General features: G+C 38.6%; 1 protein-coding gene across 14 annotated transcripts in view; it reads left to right on the top strand.

Moving 5' to 3' along the window:
* Positions 1–21,727, top strand: part of PTPRM (protein tyrosine phosphatase, receptor type M) — a 462,428-nt gene that overhangs the window by 179,889 nt on the left and 260,812 nt on the right. For all 14 annotated transcript variants that reach the window (XM_021385886.1, XM_021385885.1, XM_021385884.1 and 11 more), the window contains one exon: positions 3,465–3,758. In XM_021385886.1, the coding sequence (XP_021241561.1) occupies positions 3,465–3,758 (294 nt within the window). The remainder of the gene's footprint in view (positions 1–3,464; positions 3,759–21,727) is intronic.

The following is a 21,727-nucleotide window of genomic DNA, read 5'->3' as shown; positions in this document are numbered from 1 at the left end:
TTTCTAAAGTGGCCAGTATTTTCTTTCCACTAGGGATTTTGCCCGTTGACATTCATTTCAAAATTCAAGAACAGGTTACTTGTCTGTCCAAAGTGTGAAAAGCATTGAATTTATGGAAACTTATGAATAAATGTCCTTTTTTTTTTTTAAATTAATATCTATTTTAAAAACTTATCTTTAAAGGATTTTACTGAATGACTTTATTTATTTCTGTTATGTCAACGGTTTACGGGCGTTCGGCCCGGTTCCGTGACGAAGGGGATGGGGGATCCACGGGTCCACGCCCCGGGAAAAGGGAAAAGGGGAAAAGGGTAAGGAGATGGCCCTGAGAGCAAAGAACAGCAGCAACAATCTGAGGAGAAACAAACTAATTTACTAAATAAGATATTGGAATGCAAAACAACACACTATAATACAATATAATTACAATTTAAGCTGATAAATCCAATACAGAGAGAGAGAATGTCCCAAAATCAAGGTAGGCCTTACTCTACTACCGACGATAAGACGGCTGGAGAGCGAGGTGCTGCCAAGATGAGAGACGGCGGAAAAAGGGACGAGGTCTCGTGATCTGCAAGTTTTTTATACTGCGAGCTTTTATCTTTTCCCTCCGGCTGGAAAATGGTAACAGAGGAGCAAAGTACCGTGGGGAATGTAGTAGTCCTTCTCTTCTGAGGACCAGGTACATTCACTACATGATGTTATGATGTGGAGTACCAATAACCGAAAATCATAAAACCATGACATGTTACAAAAGAGATCTACAAGGAAGAACTCTTAAAACTGAATGATCATATTAAAGTGCTGTTGCTGTGAACTTCTACCTTCTGCAATCAGTTGAAATTCCTTCCCTGATTGTACATGGTTACAGAGTGACAGGTCTATCGAACCATGTTTATAAAGGTATTAATTGGAAAAGAATTTTCAGTTTTATTTATTTGATACTACCTTGGTGACCACCAGTGAAACTGCTTTCAGTTAAAGGTGGTGCTGATGCATTCTGGTACTTTACCTGGCTAAGTGATAAAAATTTCTCAGGATCCTAAAAAAAATAATAGTAATTCTGACTGAAGGAAGAACCTGCTTTTTGTATTTGATAGTACACAGTTTGTATAAAAGTGTATGGTCATGTTTTTAACCTGTCACTTGATGAGGAGCATCCTATTTATAGTTAAAGGTTCATTCTGCGTAACTTTGATCTCCAATAGAAGGACTACTTGTAGTATTAAACTACACTTCTAGTATTAAATAAACTGTACCGTACGCAGGCTTTGCTGGAATCACACAGCTTGAATTAACCTTTTGCTCTTTGGCCACAAAGGAATGGAAAATATGCCCCAAGGGACAAAAAGATGATAAAATACTACTGCAAGTACTTGCATTACTTGGAGTGAATTGGTGTAACCACTAACCTTAGCGACCTAACTCCTGAGTTCGCATTTTGAATGGAACTTCAGCAGCCTTTAGTAGCATTTGAAACTTGAAAGTAATTAACTGTTCTTTCAGCATGGCTAAGTAAATGCCTTAGGATGTTCTATAAAAGTTCCATTTCATGTCTTGGTTCACAAAACAGCCTAATGATTTAAATTGATGCTAAATCATTTTGTGTCAAGTCAGAACGGTTTCCAGGCATACTATCATCATATGAAGCCATCGTTTCTATACTTCAGGAGCCCTGTTTTCAAGAAAACTGCAGTATGTGTTGAAGCAAAAACTGGCATTGGTTTGCCATGCATTGCTACTGACTTGTAACAGTGTTTTCCTTAGTGATCTGAAAATGTAAACAATATTCCTTTTGCTTGTATGCACTGGAATGTATTTAATCCATCATTATATCTATTCCAGTCAGTATTAATTAGTAGGCGTCTTTGGTAACGTTCCAGATTGTTGCCAATTGTATTGTGTTCTTCATCATGGTAATCAGTTTTATTAATATGAAAATGTATGGTGTAAACACCTGTGTTTGCAACTTTGTGATGTCATATTTCAGCAGTTAGTAGCAGATTGTCCAGATTAAAGTTTATGTAAAAGTGTACAGTGCTAATTAGAAACGCCACTGTTCTGTGGAGATGGTAGGTGATCTTCAGTATACTTGGTGCTCTGTGAGTTGAGTGCTCTTTCTGTATGTGGGGAAAAAAAAAAAAAAAGAAGAAAGTGGCATCTGTAGGGTGATTACGAGTTTGTTAAAATAGCAATTCTGCTATTTCTCAGGAAATATTAATACTTATTTCCAGAGTTCCTTTCTCCCCAGTGCTTCATTCTTTTATGTTCTTTGCTTTAAATCTGGCTTCAAAGTTCTTGGGAAAATAATGAAATATATACATTGATCATCTTTTCTGTTTGACTACCTATATCTCAACTCTTGGGGAGATGGTTAGCAGAAGAGGATAAATCTGAATCTACAGCTTAGGGAAGACAAATGTTCTGCTTTCATTAAGTATTCTGTGTAGCCTTAAGAAGGTGACAGTGTTTGCTGATAGATATGTTAAGAATATTGGATCAAACACTGCCTTCTTTCAGCTGCTTGGTTTCATTGTACTTGAGTGTATTTAACCAGTGGGAAAGGGAATTTCATGCGGATGTGATGCTTGAAACAGCAGAGTAATTCTGTGGTTAATCAGCAGGAAAAAAATGAATGTGTTATGTAGCTTTAAAAAGAGATGATGCCTGCAAATTATTTCTGTAGTCTTAATTTGAAATAAAATGTCCATCATATAATAAGTAAAAAGAAGTTTAAAAATCTTACTCACTTTTAAGGTCTTTAGTATGCAAACTATCTTGAGATCACATCTACGCTTCCTTAGTGAGACAGAATGTTGCTTCTGTGTGTTAGTGGAAATAAGCCATTACATGAAATAGTAGACTTGAGAATTCCCCCAGCTCTCATTTAGAAGCTCTTTCTGCTTAACCAGGGTATAGAACTTAAAAAATACTGTATTTATTCTGCTTACTCAGAATTCGGAAGACTGGGTATTGCAGTCCATGAAAAATAATGAAAATAATTAATTATGTTTTCAGGCAGAAGTCACTGTTATGTTTAAGAATAGACTAAAATATGATTTTTAACTTAAAAATATTGTTTTTGACTAGGCATTATATTAACATCCAGTAAGAATTGTATTTTGATTAGGAAACATGAGATCGGCTTTCATTTTAAATTGAAAGTTAAAGGATTCCATTTAATGTCAAGTGAATAGGAGAACTCAAGTCACACGCAGTATGAAGTTATGCAGCATAGATCATAAGCTTCAAGTTGAAATCTCTAAGTGCCTAAGGAGAAGACTTTGCATATTGGAATTTATGGAAAACAGGATAATCTGTAGTAATAATTCCTTCATATCTGCATTTTTTATGCAGGCTTCAGCTCTGACATAGTATGAAATCCATTGTTTGTTTGAGTGTTTTAGAAGCTAGAAAAAAATACCTGTATAATCATAGCTGCTTTTTGTGACTTTATGCTTTAGAGCCACCAGTTCCCATTGCTCCACCACAGCTGTCCTCAGTTGGTGCAACTTACTTGTGGATACAGTTGAATGCCAATTCCATCAATGGAGACGGACCCATTATTCAAAGGGAAGTTGAGTATCGAACTTCAAGTGGAAGCTGGTATGACATACAACCTGTGGACTCCACAAGCTATAAGATTGGGCACCTGGATCCTGACACAGAATATGAGATCAGTGTGTTACTTACAAGACCAGGTGAAGGAGGAACTGGATCTCCCGGGCCAGCTCTCAAAACAAGAACGAAATGTGCTGGTGAGTACTCAGAAGTGACTGGAAAGTCATGAGCATTGCTCTGGAGTTGAAAACTTAAGTTATTTTACTAGTAGCATTTACTATCAATGTTAAACCAGCTGCAGGAAATAAGGCTGAACTCTTCTAAGTGTAACATCTTAGCTTTTGACAGCTAGGATGACTTTGAAATAAACCTTCAGTACCACAATATTTGATAGATTAAATCATACTTGTTTATGCCTTAAAGTGATCAGAGTAGAGTGCTGTAGGGAGCAACTTTTACTGTTAGGTATGCAGTATTTCATTGAACATTTTCCCTTTTATTACTCTCTGCTCTTGTTAGTGTATGTTTGGGAAGTCAGGTTAGTTTCTCTTTATTATTATTATTAATTCCCCCCCCCCCCTTTTTTTTTGGCTACTGTCTGAAGCTTGAGAACAGTTTTGTTTATTTTGAATAAAGTTTATTTTTCTCTTTTTCAATGTCAAGTTTATTAAACTTGTAGGTAAAGTGGAAAGAGATCTTCTGTAACAGCAAAGGTTATGTCTCAATTAGCAGATGAATTTTAGCAGGGGATTGCTTTCTTGAGTGACTGACATCATGTCTTGTCATTGAATAAGATGGTGTGATCTGTTGTTTTGCGTAGCTGTCTTGGCTTCTCTTTTGGATGTTATAATTAAGAGTGCTGACCTCTGACTTTAGAAAGATACAAAGAACACCTATTATATGAAAAAAAAACCACAAGGAAAGAGTGGAGGTGATATTGAGATTCAGCTGCTCCAAAATAAGCAAGTATATTGTGTCCTGGATTTTTTTGTCATTAGTGTTTTTCTCCAGTATTTTGAATCATCTTTTCTGCTGCTGTAAAATTGGTAGGAAATAGTCAGAAGTATATCTAGAAGAAATGTGACTGAGCAAATGATATTAGCTTATTGATCCTAATATTTTAAAGAACACTGATGGGTGTTCCTTGTCTTTTAAATGGTACTAGGAAAATTTATGTGTTTAAACAGTGAGGTGTTTCCATGGCATATGGAAGTAAAGTTACAGTTCATAAAGTCACTTGGCCATCTACCCGTGGCTGAATGTCATTTCAGTTGAACTGATTGGTGTGATGCCAAATATGGAGTGAAAAGTGGTTGCTGTCAGAATCCCAGCTTTGAAGATGCAAGCTTACATAAGTGCTAACTGTGATATTCTTTGTGGTTTCTTTCTTCCTTTCAATGTTGGAAAGCAGTATTTAATGAAAAATACTATAAGGCAATAGAACGTAGCTAACTTTACTATTTGTCAGACTTTCTTTATTAGACTAAGGTAACAACAGTTTAGTCAAAACTGGGGCATAAAAATTAATTAGAATACCCTTCAGGAGCATTTCTAGGTCGCTATGCCTTTCACAGTAATGTAAAATTATCTGTCTGCACAAGCGATGTATATATTTAGTACTGATGTGCTTCATGTATTCTAAAATTAAGCCAGTTTTTCCTCATAGTTTGATTATCCTCTTATATGGTGAGGTTCTGTAACAATGGGTGCTGTGCACGTGAGCGTGTTTGCACTAAAGGTATAGAGATAGTGGTCAGCAGCCAAGCACCCCCACGGCTGCTTGCTCCACCACTTCTGTTACAGACAGGGAGAAAATAGAAGGGGGCAAGAAGACTTGGGGGTTGACATAAAAGCAGTCTGATAGGTGAAGCAGAAGCTGTGTGTGCAAGGAAGGCAAATAAGATATGTATTCACTATTTCACATCAGTAGTCACACACTTAGTTACTCTCTGGAGAAAAAAAAGGGGGGCTTGGCCCACTTGATGGTTACTTGGGAAAACAAACTGCGTAATCCCATATGGGCATCCTCCCTTCCTCCTCCTTTCATGGAACTTTTGTTGCTAACCATGGCATCACACAGTGTGGAATATCCCTTTTTTGGGTTTAGGTCAGCTGTCCCAGCTGCGTCCCCTCCTGCCCACCCCCAGCCTATTCACTGCAGGGGAGAAGTGGGAAAAATAGAAAGCCTCAAGGCCAGGCAAGCAAACTAACTCCATCCCAGTGAGACCCAGTACAGAGAAAGAAATCCAGAATTTTAGCTGTATTTAAGAGCATCATATGCTTTCTATTCACTGCAGTGGTACATACTGTTGAGTATTAAAACGTGCATTCCGTCTCGTAAAACAATATGTACTGGAAGTATTTTATTACCTGGTAAAGTCTTGTAATACATCAGCATTATTTGTGTTTTCATTAACCTAAACAGTAGCCCTCTTAAATTAAAAGCAGAAAGCGATGTCTGGCTGGAAAATTTAAATTGGAAGACGGTATTAAAACAGTCTCTACAAATTGGCTTTTTTATAGCAGAAGATACTGCTTTGAAGGTGTAGTGGTTATTGGTTAACTGTTAGCAAGTGACATGCTAATAACTGGCCCGAGGGGTTAAAAAGAGATGCTGATAAACTAATGAAGGTATAATTAAGCTGGGTAGGAGTAAAATAATGCCAGTCTCTAAAGCATACCATAGAATTAATAAAACAGGAGTCTTTAAGAGAAGAGTCATTGCACCTTTTTAATTACTGTGATAATTGTATGCTGCTTGTCTGTTCCCCAGGGGTCTAGTGAACCACTCTGAGACTTGAAGCAGTATGCTAGACATTCAATAATCTTAATAGTTCTCCAAAGCATTTGAAACATGTTTTCATTTTAGTGAAATGAGATTTCAGAGCTTGTAATAGACAAGTCCTATCTGTAACTTCAGTAAATAAAAGCATCGATAATTAGAATGCAAAGAAAATGAAGAAAAACCATCTCTCCAGATTTGCCTGCATTGCCCTCAGTGGAGCAGTTACGTACTTTCTGAAGTGCTTTTCTTCTTTCTGATGAAATGTAATATAAATGTAAGTGCTCTTTCAGTATAATGTTCAGGAAGGCTGAGGAATTACATTCCGCTCTGATTTAGATTTAACCTGGAATGTGGAGTGCAGGTTTGAAAAAAAGGGGGTTAATTGTTTTTTTCACCATTGTAAACTACATTTGAATGACGCTTAGAAAAAAAAGTCTTTTTTTTTCACCCCCCCCCCCCCAGATGCAGGGTCTGAAACCAAGGCATCCCCTGATTGCCTGGATTTTGAATCACTGTGTTCAAAGCTCTCTCTTCCCACAGTTGTCTCATATGGTGTTACGAACCTAGGAGAGTAAAAAAAAAAATGGGATGAGAAAGATGCAGGGAGAAGATAGGAAGAAGGAGAAAAAAATGAGGAATTCAGGAGCTATATGAGAGAACACTGCCATTGCACGCTGTATCTTAATTACTCTGATATGCATTTTCACTCTAGTATATTTATAAAATGATAATTACAAAATAGTAGACCCCAGTTAGAGTTCTTTGCACTTCAGACACCATTATGTGAGGAATCAGTCTGCTAGCTCAGTGTCAGACTCTCAGTGCTTTCACTGCTGCAGACCATGCTCACCCACCATTGAAAGCAGCTAAATGGCTGCACAAATGTTTGAACTGAAGATATTCCCTGTATTTAAGCTCAGAGCCAACAGTTGCTCTGCCACATGGGATGTAGTAAGTTTGACAATCTGAAAGTCAGTAGTTACCAAAATAAAAAGAAAAGTTGTTATCCATTACTGCAATATATAGTGAATCCTCATGTGCCTGAAAAAATACAGAACCAAATCTTCTCTAAATCTGACCTCAAATCAGTGGAACCATCCATAAGGTGGTGATGGAGGGTGCTGAGACATTGGAGCAGGTTGCCCAGAGAGGTTGTGGGTGCCCCCTCCCTGGAAGCACTCAGGGCCAGGCTGGATGGGGCTTTGAGCAACCTGGTCTAGGGGGAGGTGTCCCTGCCTGTAGCAGGGGGTTGGAACTAGATGATCTTAAAGGTCCCTTCCAGCCCAAACCATTCTGTGATTCTATGATAATAAAACCTAACTAGCAATGTAAAGAATTAATAAGATAAAATGTGTTTTGTACCTTATCCTTTGTTCTGGAGGTGTTCAAGGTATGTTTAGATGTTGTACTAAGGGACATGGTTTAGTGGGGAAATATTGGTGGTAGGTGGGCAATTGGACTGGATGATCTTGGAGGTGATTTTATGATTCTTTTCCATATCAACAATTCCATGGGTAGAATTATTTATTTCTGTGCTTTGCAACATGCTTTGCCTTAGACATGCACTGTTTGAAGAAAATCTTGATCAAGTATGTGACCTGCACTTTGTAGGTGAGACAGTGCCCAATGAAAACCGCCTTCTGGGAGATCTGGAAAAGTTTCACTATGGCCTCTTTTTATACAGCTTCACTACTGAGTGATGAATTGTTGGGCTGGACCATTCCTTGAATGCTGGTGAACAGATGCAGCTTAAAAAACAAAACAAAACAAAACCAACAACAACAACAACAAAAAACCTCTCTTCCTAAAGAAAGGAGTTTTTTAAGGCCTCATAGAGAAAACTGTTGCCTTTTTCTTTTTCGTCAATTATGTTTCTTTTTTTCACTGTGACATTTTGGAGTAATCCTACAAATGAGCATCTTTTTCTTTCCTAAACCAGAGAACTCTAGAGGAATTTAAGAAAAGAGCAGTAATAATAGTAATCTGCCATGAAAGAAACTTCTGACAGACTACCCTCATATTCCTAAATTATGTTTAGCAGTCAGAACTCTACTTCACTGTGCTAGGATACAATTATTATTCTGAAGGACTTGGAAAAGGAACTGCTGTCAATGTAACCAGTGGTTTTCCAGGCAGAGAATTCACACATGCTCAATGTGTACAAGGAAGTAACGACAATATTTTAATTAACATTGTTCCTTTTGCTGTCTCTTCTGCCCTCTTACCTAGGTAGGAAGGCTGTTACTCCCAGTTCTCCAGAGCGCTTGAATCACTGCTGCAGGTCAGGTGTAAATTGTTACTCCTAGAAGACTTGTTACATCTGGAAGAACAGAGCAGTGGAACTCTTTTAACTCCCACTTCTAAATATTGTGTTGGGTTTTTTATGTCTTACTGCTTTGGCTCCAGGGGAGGAATTTTTCTAGGTGCCAAGATTACATACCTACTTCTGTGCTGCCCCTGCTGCCATCGTGCTTCCCCTGACATAGTGAAACCATCTGCATGTGCCAAAGTGCTCACTGATGGAATGAGCCTTCTCTTCCCGCTGATCAGTGAAAAGCTCATCTCCTCTTACCAGACCCTGAAAATAATCAGTCATGGACCAGAACAACCACCCTAGTTTTACTTGGGAACATTGAGTTCCCTGTTTTCTCTTGTTCAGTGCTAAAAGGGGTGCATAACTTAGGAGCATATAAGGTCTGAAGCCTGTTAGTAAACTCTAGGGGAAATACAGCATTTGCATAGACAGCATAGGTTCACTGTTGAAAGCTGTAGCTTGATTCAAAGGCAAGGCACAAACTCTCAATCTCCCTCTAGCCCGACATTTCAGGGAATCTGTACAATTTATACATTGCTTTGCTGTCATACACTCCCTAACTGCATCAGGTTGAAACAGCCAAAAATATTGTTATCCAAGCATTACAGACTGACAGCTATCTTGAACCTGCCGGCAAATTCAACAAGCTCTTGCACGCACATCTGCCAGCTAGCACTCTATGACACTCTGTTTTTCCAGCCCTGTGGGAAGAAGCACTTGCCATGTCCTACAAAGTGAATGGTCCTCAAGCCCTAAAGTATGAGATTCTGAATACTCAGTCATTTTAGTAGTTGTTCTTCCCCATCTTGCATCCTCATATCTTACTCCCATTTTTGTCATTAATTTTACATTTAGTCTCTCCCTTTGTCAGTGTTCATGCAGTGGCCTGTCTTGAATCTCAGTGGTACATAGTGCTGATTTCCATGCCCTTCCACTTTTCATATCACTATTGGAGAAGATGAGTTCCTTCCTAAAAACAGTTTTACAAGGTTGAAATGGGGGCTACCTTTTGCAGTCTTTGCATGCTTCTTTGAATCTTTTGATCTTTTTGTCTCAAGAGAAGAGGAAGGATCTTTGTGTCACTGGGAAACAAATTACCCCTTCTTATTCATATATGTTAGGGGTTTGCCTGTGAACAAGCTGAGTTTTTTTCTGGCATATAATGAAGTCTTAAGATTGCTTAGCTTTATGATCATGAGAGAATTCAACTGGAAGTTATGCTGCAAGTGCTTTTCTACAAAAATCAACAATTTCCTTAGAAGTATGAATCAAGGTTGTACAGCTGTGTTGTATCTGAGCTAGACCTCAGATCGTAGGCACCTGAACCCTGAGGAGGAGGGTAGAAGATATCACCCCATGTCCTTTCCCATGGAAAAGTTCAGGTATTTCTAAAGTCATCATTCCAAACTGATTCTATAATAAACTTTAACAGGAAGTTGCGTTGATTTATCATAACAAACTCCATACTTCACTTCCATTTCTTCAATTATTTCTTATTACAAAAGAAAATTACATTTCTTCTATTGTTTCCTATTACAAAATAAATTTGAAATAAAAAATAGCTACTGCGTCATCCTTTTTTTCTAATTTGTTTCTGATATACAAATGACTGCCATATAAGGTCCATTTTCTTAGAAGGGTAAAAGCTAGTATTGAATTTTCTGCAGTGTGGGGGGAGGTGAATCAGTTTTTGGATTTTGAGAAGATAAGCTGATAAATTTTGACTAAATTCCTAGAAAATATTAACTACTTGGATGTATGTTCATGTCTCTATGTCAGTAGTCCCTTAGTTCTTCTTTGAAAGGGCCCTAATAAAAAGACAAAAACATTGTCCAGCTTTGACTACTGTAAGAGAGTTCTTCTTTGACAGCCACTTGCCTGGAAACAAACATGCAAGTTGTTCTTTACTGAGCTGATTTCTCTTTTTGTCTTAAAGTGCAGCTTTCCCCTTGTGTTAGTGGATATTTTGGTCAAGAAAACAATAATCCAAATTCTTCCCATAAAAAATCAATTTTAATCCAGTTCTCCTCTTTGCTTCAGTCTAAAATTGCCCTCTAGGAGTCCTTTAAATACGTAAAAGCAAAAAAAACTTCTGTAAACTACAGCAAATGCAGCTGCGTCAAAAGCCATTCCTGTTTTCAGAAAGGAGAAGGAGGACCCAGGGAACTGTATTCTGGTCAGGCTCACCTTGATTCCTGGGAAGTCGATGAAGCAGTTACTCCTGAAAATGAATTCCAAACACACAAAGACAAAAAGGTGATTGGCAGAAGTCAGTATGGATTCACAAAGGGAAATTCGTGCTTGATGAATCTGATTGCCTTCTGTGATGAAATGACTGACGGGGTTGATGGGGAGAGGACAGTGGATATTGTCTGCCTTCTCTTCCAGATGATTTTCAGCACAGCCTCCCATAAATTCCTCTTGGAGAATTTGTTGATGCATGCACTGGATGGGCAGACAGAGAGATGGATTGAAAACTTGCTGAATTACTAGGTCCAGAGGGTGTTGATCAGTGACATGAGGTCTAGTTGGAGGCCAGTAAATAGCAGAGTACTCGAGGGGTTAATACTTGGTCCAGTTCTGTTTAACATTTCCATTAAAGATCTGAACAGCAGGGCAAACCACAGCACACCCTCAGCAAGCGCAGATAACACGAAACTGGGAGGAGAGGCTGATGCACCAGAGGGCTGTGCTGCCATCCAGAGGGACCTGGACAGGCTGGAGAAATAGCTTGGCAGAAGTCATATGAAGTTCAGTGAGGGGAAGTGCCAAATTCTGCACCTGGGTGGGGAGAAATAGTCCCAGGCTTCAGTATGTGCTGGGGCTGGCTGGCTTGAGAGCAGTTGAACGGAAAAAGCTGTGGTGGACACCAGGTTGAACACACACAAGCAATGTACCCTTGCTGCTAAGAAAGCTAATGGTGTCCTGGGCTTCACTAGGCAAAGCATTGCCAGGAAATCAGGAGAGGTGACCTTTCTTCTCCACTCAGCACTGGTGTGACCGCACCTGGAGTGCTGGGTCCAGTTCTGGACTCCACAGATAGCTAGGCTTCCAACCCAACCATTCAGTGATTTTGTGTTTCTGCCAAACTCGAGGAATAGAAGTTGCTACCATGGCATCTATTAAATTCCCCTGGACTCTGCTTTCTCAAGCAGGGATGTATCACAAGAGCTATGCTGTATTCCTATTCTTCCCCAACTCTGTATGAAGAGTGAGGTACAGCGTGATAAATTTTTTTTTATTATAGAGCCTTTAGTTTGTGTTCAGTTTTGTGTTTACAAGTGATAGGGAACAATATACATTTCCTTTTAGAAAATAAAATGTTGTCAGGGTGTCTGCCCTTTCATGACAAGAGGGTCTTTCCTTTGCATGGCTGATCCTAGGACAGTTCTTCTGTTCCGTGAATCTTCTGCTTGTGCACACAAATGCATTTTGTAACATCAGCAAGCAAGCTAGCTAGCTGATGCTATGTAGAAAGTACTAATCCCTGCACTTTCGCGTCTTCATCAGTCTCAAAGTACATATTTTTGCTTCATTTGCAACATCCAGAGGTCTTGTTGGAGGAATACGTCATTTTCCAGCCCCACCTTGAAGGGAGGTGCACTGGTAGGAAGAGGACAGGAAAGCTCCCAAATAGACCTGGATCTGTTGACCCTCTCTAAGATGCGTGCTGGACTACAGTAGGAGCACAAATTCCAGTGATGGTAAAAGACAGAGTGTGAAACCTAACTGTCAGCTTGGGTTGTTTTGAGGAGCTGCTCATTACAATGTGGAAGAGCATTTAGGTTTTATTTTCCTGAGAATTATATCTGGTTTAGTATAGGGGTGGAAACTGGGTGTTTATAAATAAAGTGTTAGATAGGATGGTCTTCGGTCATGTGAAAAGCAGTCATATAAATGGAGACTTACTTCCTCACTTTGTTAAATTCCCATTTCAAAACATTTGCAGAGGAAGAAATTAACCTGCTCTTTCAGACAAATGAACCTTCACCATCTTAAAGCGAACCTGAGGGGCAAAATTATTAATTTCACTTCTGACAAGTAGAGGGAATGTGAAGAAAACATAATGACCCTTGAGAGAAAGTAGATAATATGATTTCTACTGTGACACAGCTCCATCTCCAGATTTGTTGCAGTCTCTTATTAATTATAAGGAGAAGTTTAAAAAAAGAAAACGCACTCAGAAAGATTTGACTCAGCTTTGGTTCAAGAAAGATTCCTTGGTATAGAATTTAAAAAAGAAAAAAGAGCAATTTGGGAGTGTACTGTCTTAGAAAGAAGACTGGTACCTGGACATCTTACACTGGAACTGTAAGTCAGGTATGCTTGTCAAAAATACTGATGGGGCATTCCTTAGAATTACTCTGTTCTGAATAAATTGAACATGAACTGTTCCTTGGATGCTTTGGTTCTCTCCTTGTGAAAGTATTATTACCAGAGATTACTGCAGATTTAAATAAATACATAGGTGCTTTATTATTAAAAGCAATTAGAAACGCAGATTAGGGAATGCTTTGGGGATAGATGCTTTCCCTGTGAAATTCCAAAGGTACCTTGAATTTATGCTTAGCTCTCTGCAGAGCACTCTGTCTTCTTTTTGCAGTCAGTTTTCACATCAGTTACTCCTGAGGTAGGAAGAGATGCCATAGTGTGTTACAGTTAAAGGCAAACTTCCTTATTAATAACGCTGAACCTTTGCAAAAATAAATAAATAAATAAATTAGCAAATGAGACAGGGAATAAGAATCATAGAATGGCCTGGGTTGAAAAGGATCTCAAAGATCATTGAGTTTCAACCCCCCTGCTGAGTGCAGGGTCGCCAACCACTAGACCAGGCTGCCCAAAGCCACATCCAGCCTGGCCTTGAATGCCTCCAGAGATGGGGCATCCACAACCTCTCTGGGCAACCTGTTCCAGTGCGTCACCACCCTCTGTGTGAAAAACTTCCTCCTAATGTCTAACCTCAATCTCCTGTCTCAGTTTAAAACCATTCCCCCTTGTCCTGTCTCCATCCACCCTCGTGAACAATCGTTCCCCCTCCTGTTTATATTCTCCCTTCAAGTAGGGAATGTTTTTTCCTCAGATTTAGTTCAATGGAGATGGTCTCATGCAAAAGCCAAAGAAAGTCTTTTATATGTTTGAAGTGGCTTACGTATATTCTTTACTTCAATTTAAAAAAAAAAAAAACACAAAAAACTGATTATGCATGTTTGAGTGTTTATGTGTGCATACTTACATACCCATACATATCGCCAGTGCTTTTTACAGTCTACTAGTGATAAGACAAGGGGGAATGTCTTTAAATTAAATGAGGGGAAATTTAGATGAGATGTTAGAAAAAAATTCTCTACTCAGAGGGCGGTGAGGCGCTGGCACAGCTGCCCAGAGAAGCTGTGGTGCCCCATCCCTGGAGGCGCTCAAGGCCAGGTTGGATGGGGCCCTGGGCAGCTGAGCTGGTGGGGGGCAGCCCTGCCTGTGGCGAGAGGTTGGAGGTGGGTGGGCTTCGAGAGATCCCTTCCTATCCAAGCCATTTTGTGATTCTATGATTAATCCAATTATCTTTCATTTATATGTATAAACGTATAACCTCTATGACCAGTGAGGATTTAGTCTCTAAGACCTCTAACATTACAAAAGCTTTTGCCATATAACTAGGCTGGGGTGATTCCTCTAAACTGCTTCTCTACTCTGTACACTATGTATTCTGTACTCTTTTTCTGTACCCTATAGTGTACTCGTGACTGTACATGAGTATGCAACAACAAAGTAAGTTTTCCAGCATGTCTTTTTCATAGTGCAAAGAGCTTAGGCTCTTTTTGTTAGAAAGATGTCATTTTTTTCACTTAGATGGGACAGTGCGATTTGCGTTAAATTGGCTGTTTGGAAAGCGTAACCAAAAGATCTGTTATGTAGATTTATTCCCTGGACCCTCTGGGATAAATGATGTATTCGTTTTCAGATGCTAAAGGAAGGCTGCAACCTGCCACCTTTGCAGAGCGGCAATGATGACAGCGCAGTAACACGCCGTTACCACTGCCAGAAGCCCCAGCGTGATGGGGAGCTTTAGAAATGCTGCGTTAACTCCCTGAGCTCATGTCTGCTATGTGTGCTCTGCTAATGAAGAAAATCTCCATTAATCTGAAGTTTTCAGAAACACAGGAAGCATATTGATTGTAGCCTTTGAGGAATCCCAGTGGCATATTATATGATGCTGAGATTGCTGTTGTGTATCTTGGTCAGTGTGTGATAGAACCAGCTATGTTATGAAGGAGTGATGGCAACAGGTGATGACCTCATACTGTAATGCTTGTGGGGGCTGTAGCAAATAAAAAAGGGACTCTCATTTGAACACTGCTTAGCAATCAAATATGCAGAGAAGTAAACATAATGTTTGTTTAGATAGAAGTCTGTGTAGCTAAGCTTTACTGAGTGTCTTTGGATATTTACCTTCTGAGCTCGGTAGAATTTCAATACAAAGGTTTTGCTTTTCTTTGCTGCACTTATCATCTAGAACACTGTTTCAGCCAAAACAGCATTAATACTGCAACAATGTTTGATTGTTGCTGAGTGATGGGAACACACCTGGGGCTAGGCTGGGCTGCTTGGCAAGGCGGGGCCAGCACACTGGCCTGAATTAGGGTGGGGGTCATTCTGTACCACCTGACGCCGTGTGGAAGGGTATAAAGCTGTGGGCAGTCAGTGGGGACTGGTTGCTGCTTGAGGGCTGCTGTGTGTCAGTCAGGGGAGGGATGAGTCCTTGTGGTGCTGGTGGGCTGTCTCGGTGTTGTGGGTTGGTTGGCAGTGAGTAATCACACTGCAGCTATATAAATAGTTATCATTGCATTTTTTGTTTCCATTTTCCTCTTCTGCCTTCATAAATAGTTCTTATCTCAATCCATGAGTTCTATTTTGCTCCTGGTTCTCTGCCTCATCCCTCCTGAGAGGCAGTGAGTGAACAGCCGTGTACTGCCAGGTTACTCCACAACAGTGAACTTCTGCATCATCCATTTGGGGAGAAAGGAAAGTAAAATACCTCAAAGATAGTGGAAGTCTAATTTGTGAAGGGTTTGTCCACTAAGTATACCCACCTTATGATGGTAATCCTGTTTTCCCCAGTCTCCATGTCCACATGAGGTGCTAGTAAGGCACCTGTAGCACCCAGCTAACCAGAAATCTGCTGTCAATTGGTAGATTTAAAGTGAGCCTTCTGCTTGCCTTCCCTGAGTCTCCTGATTGAGTGTGCTAGTTTGCATCTCACACCTTTTGAATTAAATTCTAGCAGGACAATGTCAAATCAATCTAAATTCAAATGTTATTTGGTTCTAATTTGGCTGTGATTTTGAAGAGTATTGAGAGTTGCAAATGGATGAACAGGGAGGCATGCTACTGTATTTCATAGAATCACGGAATTATTACAGTTGGAAAAGACCACTAAGATCATCAAGTCCAACCGTAAGCCCACCACCACCATGCCCACTAATCATGTCCCTCAGTGCCACATCCACACGGTCCTTGAACACCTCCAGTGATGGTGACCCCACCACCTCCCTGGGCACCTGTTCCAATGCCTCACCACCTTTTCTGAGAAGAAATTTTTCCTAATGCTCAGCCTAAACCTCCCCTGGCACAACTTAAGGCCATTCCCTCTCATTCTTTCAGTGTTACTTAGGAGAAGAGACTGACTCACCTCCCTACAGCCTCCTTTCAGAGAGTTATAAAGAGTGAATTTCATTGTTTTAAACTCACCTTTTTATCTGGCTGGCTGACCGTGTGATGCGTGGCCCAGCAACTTTTGTCTGGTTGGAACAACATGGAACTGCACAATTCTGTTGGAGAATAGAAGCACGAAACATCCACGAATCAGGTGGGAACACTGAGAGTTTTGAACCTTTCAGTTTTCTTTGCAGAAAGATTGCTTAAAGAAAGGGGAATCTAAAAGTTGGCATCATGAACAGTGTGTTAATTCTACTCTGCTTTAAAGCAAAATGAACTGTGGCACTACTCATGTGCTTCTGTTTTTTGTGGGTTTTTTTCCAGTGATTGGGTAGCATTTTGTTTGTTTTTTCTACAAGTGTAGAATTGTTATACACAGGATTTAGTCAAACTTTATGAAGGTCTCCAGGAAGAATAGCTGGTGCTGTAATAATATTGAAGGAAAAATAAGATGTCTTTTTCTCGTCAGGTTGCTAGGCCACTACACTGTTGTAAAGAGGTAATTCTGTCCTACAGTCCAGTGATCTTTTCTGGTCAGCAAATGTGCATCACATTTCTGTTTAAAATTACAGAAAAGTAAAGCCAAGAAATTTCAAAGGATGCTAGACCTGCTTTTACATAGCTATAGGAGAGTAATTTTTTTGGTATTCATCTAATTATTGCTGGGTGTGTTGGTTATGTAAGGAGGAACATTCATGAGGAACAGATTCTTCCAAATTCCTGTGTAGGCAATATAAGTTTGAGGGAGGAAAGCTGCCATATACTACTTTCTATTACTCTGGGCCTTTATGTCAAGATGGATTCTCACCCAAAGAAATCAAAACATTTAACTGTGAAGACACTGAGCAAGTAAATGCTTGCTTAAATATCTGAAAGGAAATAAGGAATAAAATGTAGAAATGCAGTGCATAACATTAATGTGAAGTACTGTGTTAATAAAATGGAGATTAAAGTAGGACTGCCAATGAAGTTACGATTTAGTGCTCTTGCGTTTTCGTGCTTGTGTTCTTTCATCCTTGTGGTGATCTTTTTTCATAATGAGATGTATGTTCAACCATCTAAAATAGTTATAACGCTCTGTTTTCAAATTGTAGTCCTATCTATTTACCTGCTTTTCAGTATGCACAATCATTTGAGCATCCTTTTTATTATCTTAAATATACTTAAAAGTTTCTGTTCATCTAGTTCATACTGATTCAGTTAAGCTCAATACAGTGCCTTATAAGGAAAAAAAAGATTATTTTCTTTTCTGAAAGCGGAAGTTCATCTCTTAGTTCATGATTCATAACTGTCCAGTCACTCTCTGAAGATGTTTTGGTCCAGACATTTTGCTGTAGAAAATGATTTTTTAGAATTGACTGTAATCTTTTAGTATTATACATATGGGAAAATGCATATCAAGTAAAAAGGCAATACTGAGTGTTTACTCCTGATATTCAGAAAAACCTTTCCATTTCTAGAAATTTCTGCACTTTGGAAACAAAAATCAAACTGCCTGTCAGTTGCTATTTGTTTTGACTGTTGTTGCAGATATTTTTGTTTGCAATTAGCTTCAAAAAAAATTTTTTTTTCAATAATTTTGTTAATTACTGTTGTACAGTGTTGAATTAGAGAGGATGACCTGATGTGTAACTGGCGTGTTTGGCCAAGTAAATGAAAAATATAACTTTTAATGGCCTGAGTGCAATTACAGATGACTTCAGAATGACAACTGGCAAAAATTGTACTATAATTAAATTTCCATTATAAAAGTCTCATCTTTTTTTGTCTGACATGTAAGGCTAGATTGTGAAGAGTATTCATTTATAAGAGGAAGATTTAGAGAGCTATAATTTATAATTCAGGATAATCAATGAAAGCATTTCTTTTGTCAAGGAACCTTTCACTGATAAATAGCATTGCATTGTCACTTGTTCTAAAAAGAAACTAAGCATTCTTTGCTTATTTATTTAATTTACTGCAAAAGGGGGTGAAAAATTCTGATGGTCGATTGGAGTCTTGCTGTAATTCAGAATAATGTTCTGTAGATAGGGCTCCACAGTCTGTTTGCTTTTTTAATTAACATTAGCCTTGTCTCAGTCTAAATCTAAGACTCCTTGAAGAAATAGGATATTAATAAAGCCATCCTAGGAAGATTTAATCTTGAACAGAATTGTTTCTAATGCGAGAGGTGATAGTGCATCTTTTTTACAAACTTTCTGATTATTGACTGAGATGGACCCATTGCTCTCTGATGCGGGGTCTCAGTACCCTATTCCTTCCTACATAATCTTTCAAATGGAGCTCCTGTAAATATTAGTATTTAAAAAAAGTTTTGTCACTGGGTTTTCCAAGACCACTACAAAGCTCGGAATCACTGATATAACTAACAGATGCTTGATCCTTCCATGCACTCATTTAAACTCCTTGCTTACTGAAGTATTCTATATGCTTTATTGTTGCCTCTGTAATTAGGCTGAAGGCTATTCATCGTATGCTAATCTTTCATACTCTACTATCTGTTTATTATTTAAACAAATTATAGATGTCACTATTCACAAGATATGATCCTTACCCAGATAATTCTGACTGTTGACTAAGCAAAAATGCCTTTGGCTTTATGTATGAGTCTGTTTAAACCATGAATCTGTTTCTGCTTTATTAACATCACAGATTTATTTTATTCTGTTTTACAGTGACACAAACTCTGCTAAACTATTAATGTACAATGTTTTACTGAATACTATGCAACAGCTGACTTGAAAATAAGTTACTTTCATAAGGTTAATTTTCAAAGACAGTCTACTAAAATTCAAAGTGATACTTTACTTCTGTCTGTACAGCCACCTTACTGTTTGGTTTTTGACTTGCAGACCGCTGCTTTTGAAATTAGTCAGTGTTAATATCTTAAAATGTCAGAAAAGCACTGCTCTCCATTCTTTTCCATGCTCTGCAGTAGCTGCTTCTTGGATATTACTGCAAATTTCCAAGGCCAGTTTGGTTCTTTATTTATTTTAGTTCAGACTGCAGGGTTTAGTATCAACTGACTGAACTGATGCCTTGGTTGTTACAGCTACATGATTTGCCATTACATAACACCTTAAGGTTTCATTCTGGATTTAGAGTATTATAGGTACACAGTTCTTCAGCAGATCTGACTGAAGTTTCCTCTTAAAATAAAAGGGGTTGGGCTGTCTTCTGTTATGGAGAAGTTTTGAGTGGCATGGCCCTGGATGGTTTCCCCTATCTCTCTAACAATTCCAGTCTAACATGTTGATTTGACACTTTTTGCTGAAATGGAAGGGCAACACTGTTTTCTGCCTTCACAGTGTCTTAAAGATGCATAAAGAGGAAAAAGGCAGCCCTCAGAAAATTCTGTGAATGTGAGTACATCGCAGATCAGCATAAACTTTTAAGTATTTCTTCACTGGGAGTAGCATGGTCGTGATCATGATGTCGTTCATCTGGTACAGGTGTGGAAATGGTTGGAGCAAATCTATATAAAGTTCTTGGATTGTACATAAATGGTGATGTAATTATTTCTCAGACTGACAAGTCATAAGTCTAAGTCTGTCTTTATGAGCATGAGGATTCTTTTTTCCCCACCGCATTTGCTTCTGGCACCAAACAGATAGTGGAGCTGTTAATTGATGGTGGAAAACATCTAATACTGGTTAAACTGATTTTAATCTCTTTCTCAGAAAAAGCTGAATTACATTTGCTATAATTTTCCAGTCTGATGAAAGAGGAAGAAAGTAGTTATTTCAGTTTAAATTGTTAGTATTTGGCAGGGTTATGCAAACAGCTGATAATAAAAATTATATGGTATCTTAACTATATGCACTACTGTCTTCAGGAGTATACGTGCTCATGCAATTTCTTGTGCAAAAAGTTCAGTTTTTAGGTTACCAGATTGAGAAGGTTTTTAGTTGCTTTAACATGAAATGGATCATAGAATCACCAAGGGTGGAAAAGACTTCCGAGATCATCTAGTCCAACTGTCCACCTATCACGAATATTTCCCCACTAAACCACGTCCCTTAGTACCACATCTAAATGTTTCTTGGCTAAAATAAGGTGCACTGGATATAATTTCAAGTGGTAGTGAATAACTTTGATTCTATTCAGTACTAAGAATATATGCTACTCAGATACTCTTTTTAAAGGAACTTAGAGGTGTCACCTGCTTCAGATTGTATGAGATCTACCATATATTCAAATCATCTCTCTTTGAGCAATTTTGTCATGCTATAAAATTGCGTAGTAGAAAAAAGCGTAGGGCATGTGTTGTAGAAGAGAAATGATTTTTGCCAATTTTCAGTTTTAAGTTCCCATGGACTGCAGAAATTACACATTTTGCTCTTTGGGAAAAAAGTCTTCAACAGAGTTGCAGTGCTATTATATGTCAAAATTATGTCTAGAATCACTTTTCCCAGTGAAAAACATTAGCTGAAATGTGCTGCAGCTCGACATTGCTCTAGAATGAGACAGCCTGCAGGAGGATACAGAAGCTGTTGTGGGTCAGTATGCCTTTACCTGCTCACAGCTTGATTTGCAAAAGCTGACACTCTTTGCAGTCTTATCCTGCCATCATACAGAGAAATAGAAAAGGTGAAAAGCGGAATAGCTTCTTCTGATCAGTGGGTGGACGGAAATCAGTAAGGAATCAGTCTCATATTGATGAGAGAAAAGGGAACACTCACTTCAGCTAGAGCCTTTCTGGATGGGGATCAGGAGGCACTGAGTCTTATGCTTTGGCAAAAGTTACAGTTTTGCTTTGTCTGAAGCTCATTAATCCCTCATTGGTGGTGTACAACATTTTCTTTTACTTATATCCATGGAGAAAACCTGGTTCCTTCTTCTCATTAACTTTCTGCTTTATTCATCATGTGTGACAGCAGTTTTGGGCAGTAGTTCTTGTATAGACAGTTTTACACAGTAGGTTATGTAGTCCTGAAAAACACAGTTAATTAAAAAAATAATTCAAATAACATTTGATTTTTTTAATCTAATAATGATCTATTACTGAAAAATAAATTCTAAGCTATTTATTAGGAGCAATCAGAGAAGAGAAGTAGAAATGTTTATTTTCAAGAAATTAATTAGTAATCTGATTCTGCTGTCTAACTGTACTGCCATCATGCTGTTATTTCAAGTAATTTTATTTTGAGGAAAGTAAATAGAAGCCCATAAGACTAGACTAATTTTGCCTTCTGTGATCACGCTTAGATGGAAAGAGTTTGTCGATATTTTTGTAATAACCTTTATGTTGACTTTCCCCTAGAATTGGAATGAGTAATCTGAGGAAATACTGTGATTCCTTAGAGAGCTTAGTGCCTATGGATGCAGTAAATTTTACTCCATAATACTGTTTC

The sequence above is a fragment of the Numida meleagris genome, chromosome 2 (assembly GCF_002078875.1).
Source record: "Numida meleagris isolate 19003 breed g44 Domestic line chromosome 2, NumMel1.0, whole genome shotgun sequence".
Classification (NCBI taxonomy): domain Eukaryota; kingdom Metazoa; phylum Chordata; class Aves; order Galliformes; family Numididae; genus Numida; species Numida meleagris.
Note: the sequence above shows the minus strand (reverse complement) of the source record. Positions and strands in the feature narration are given on the sequence as shown.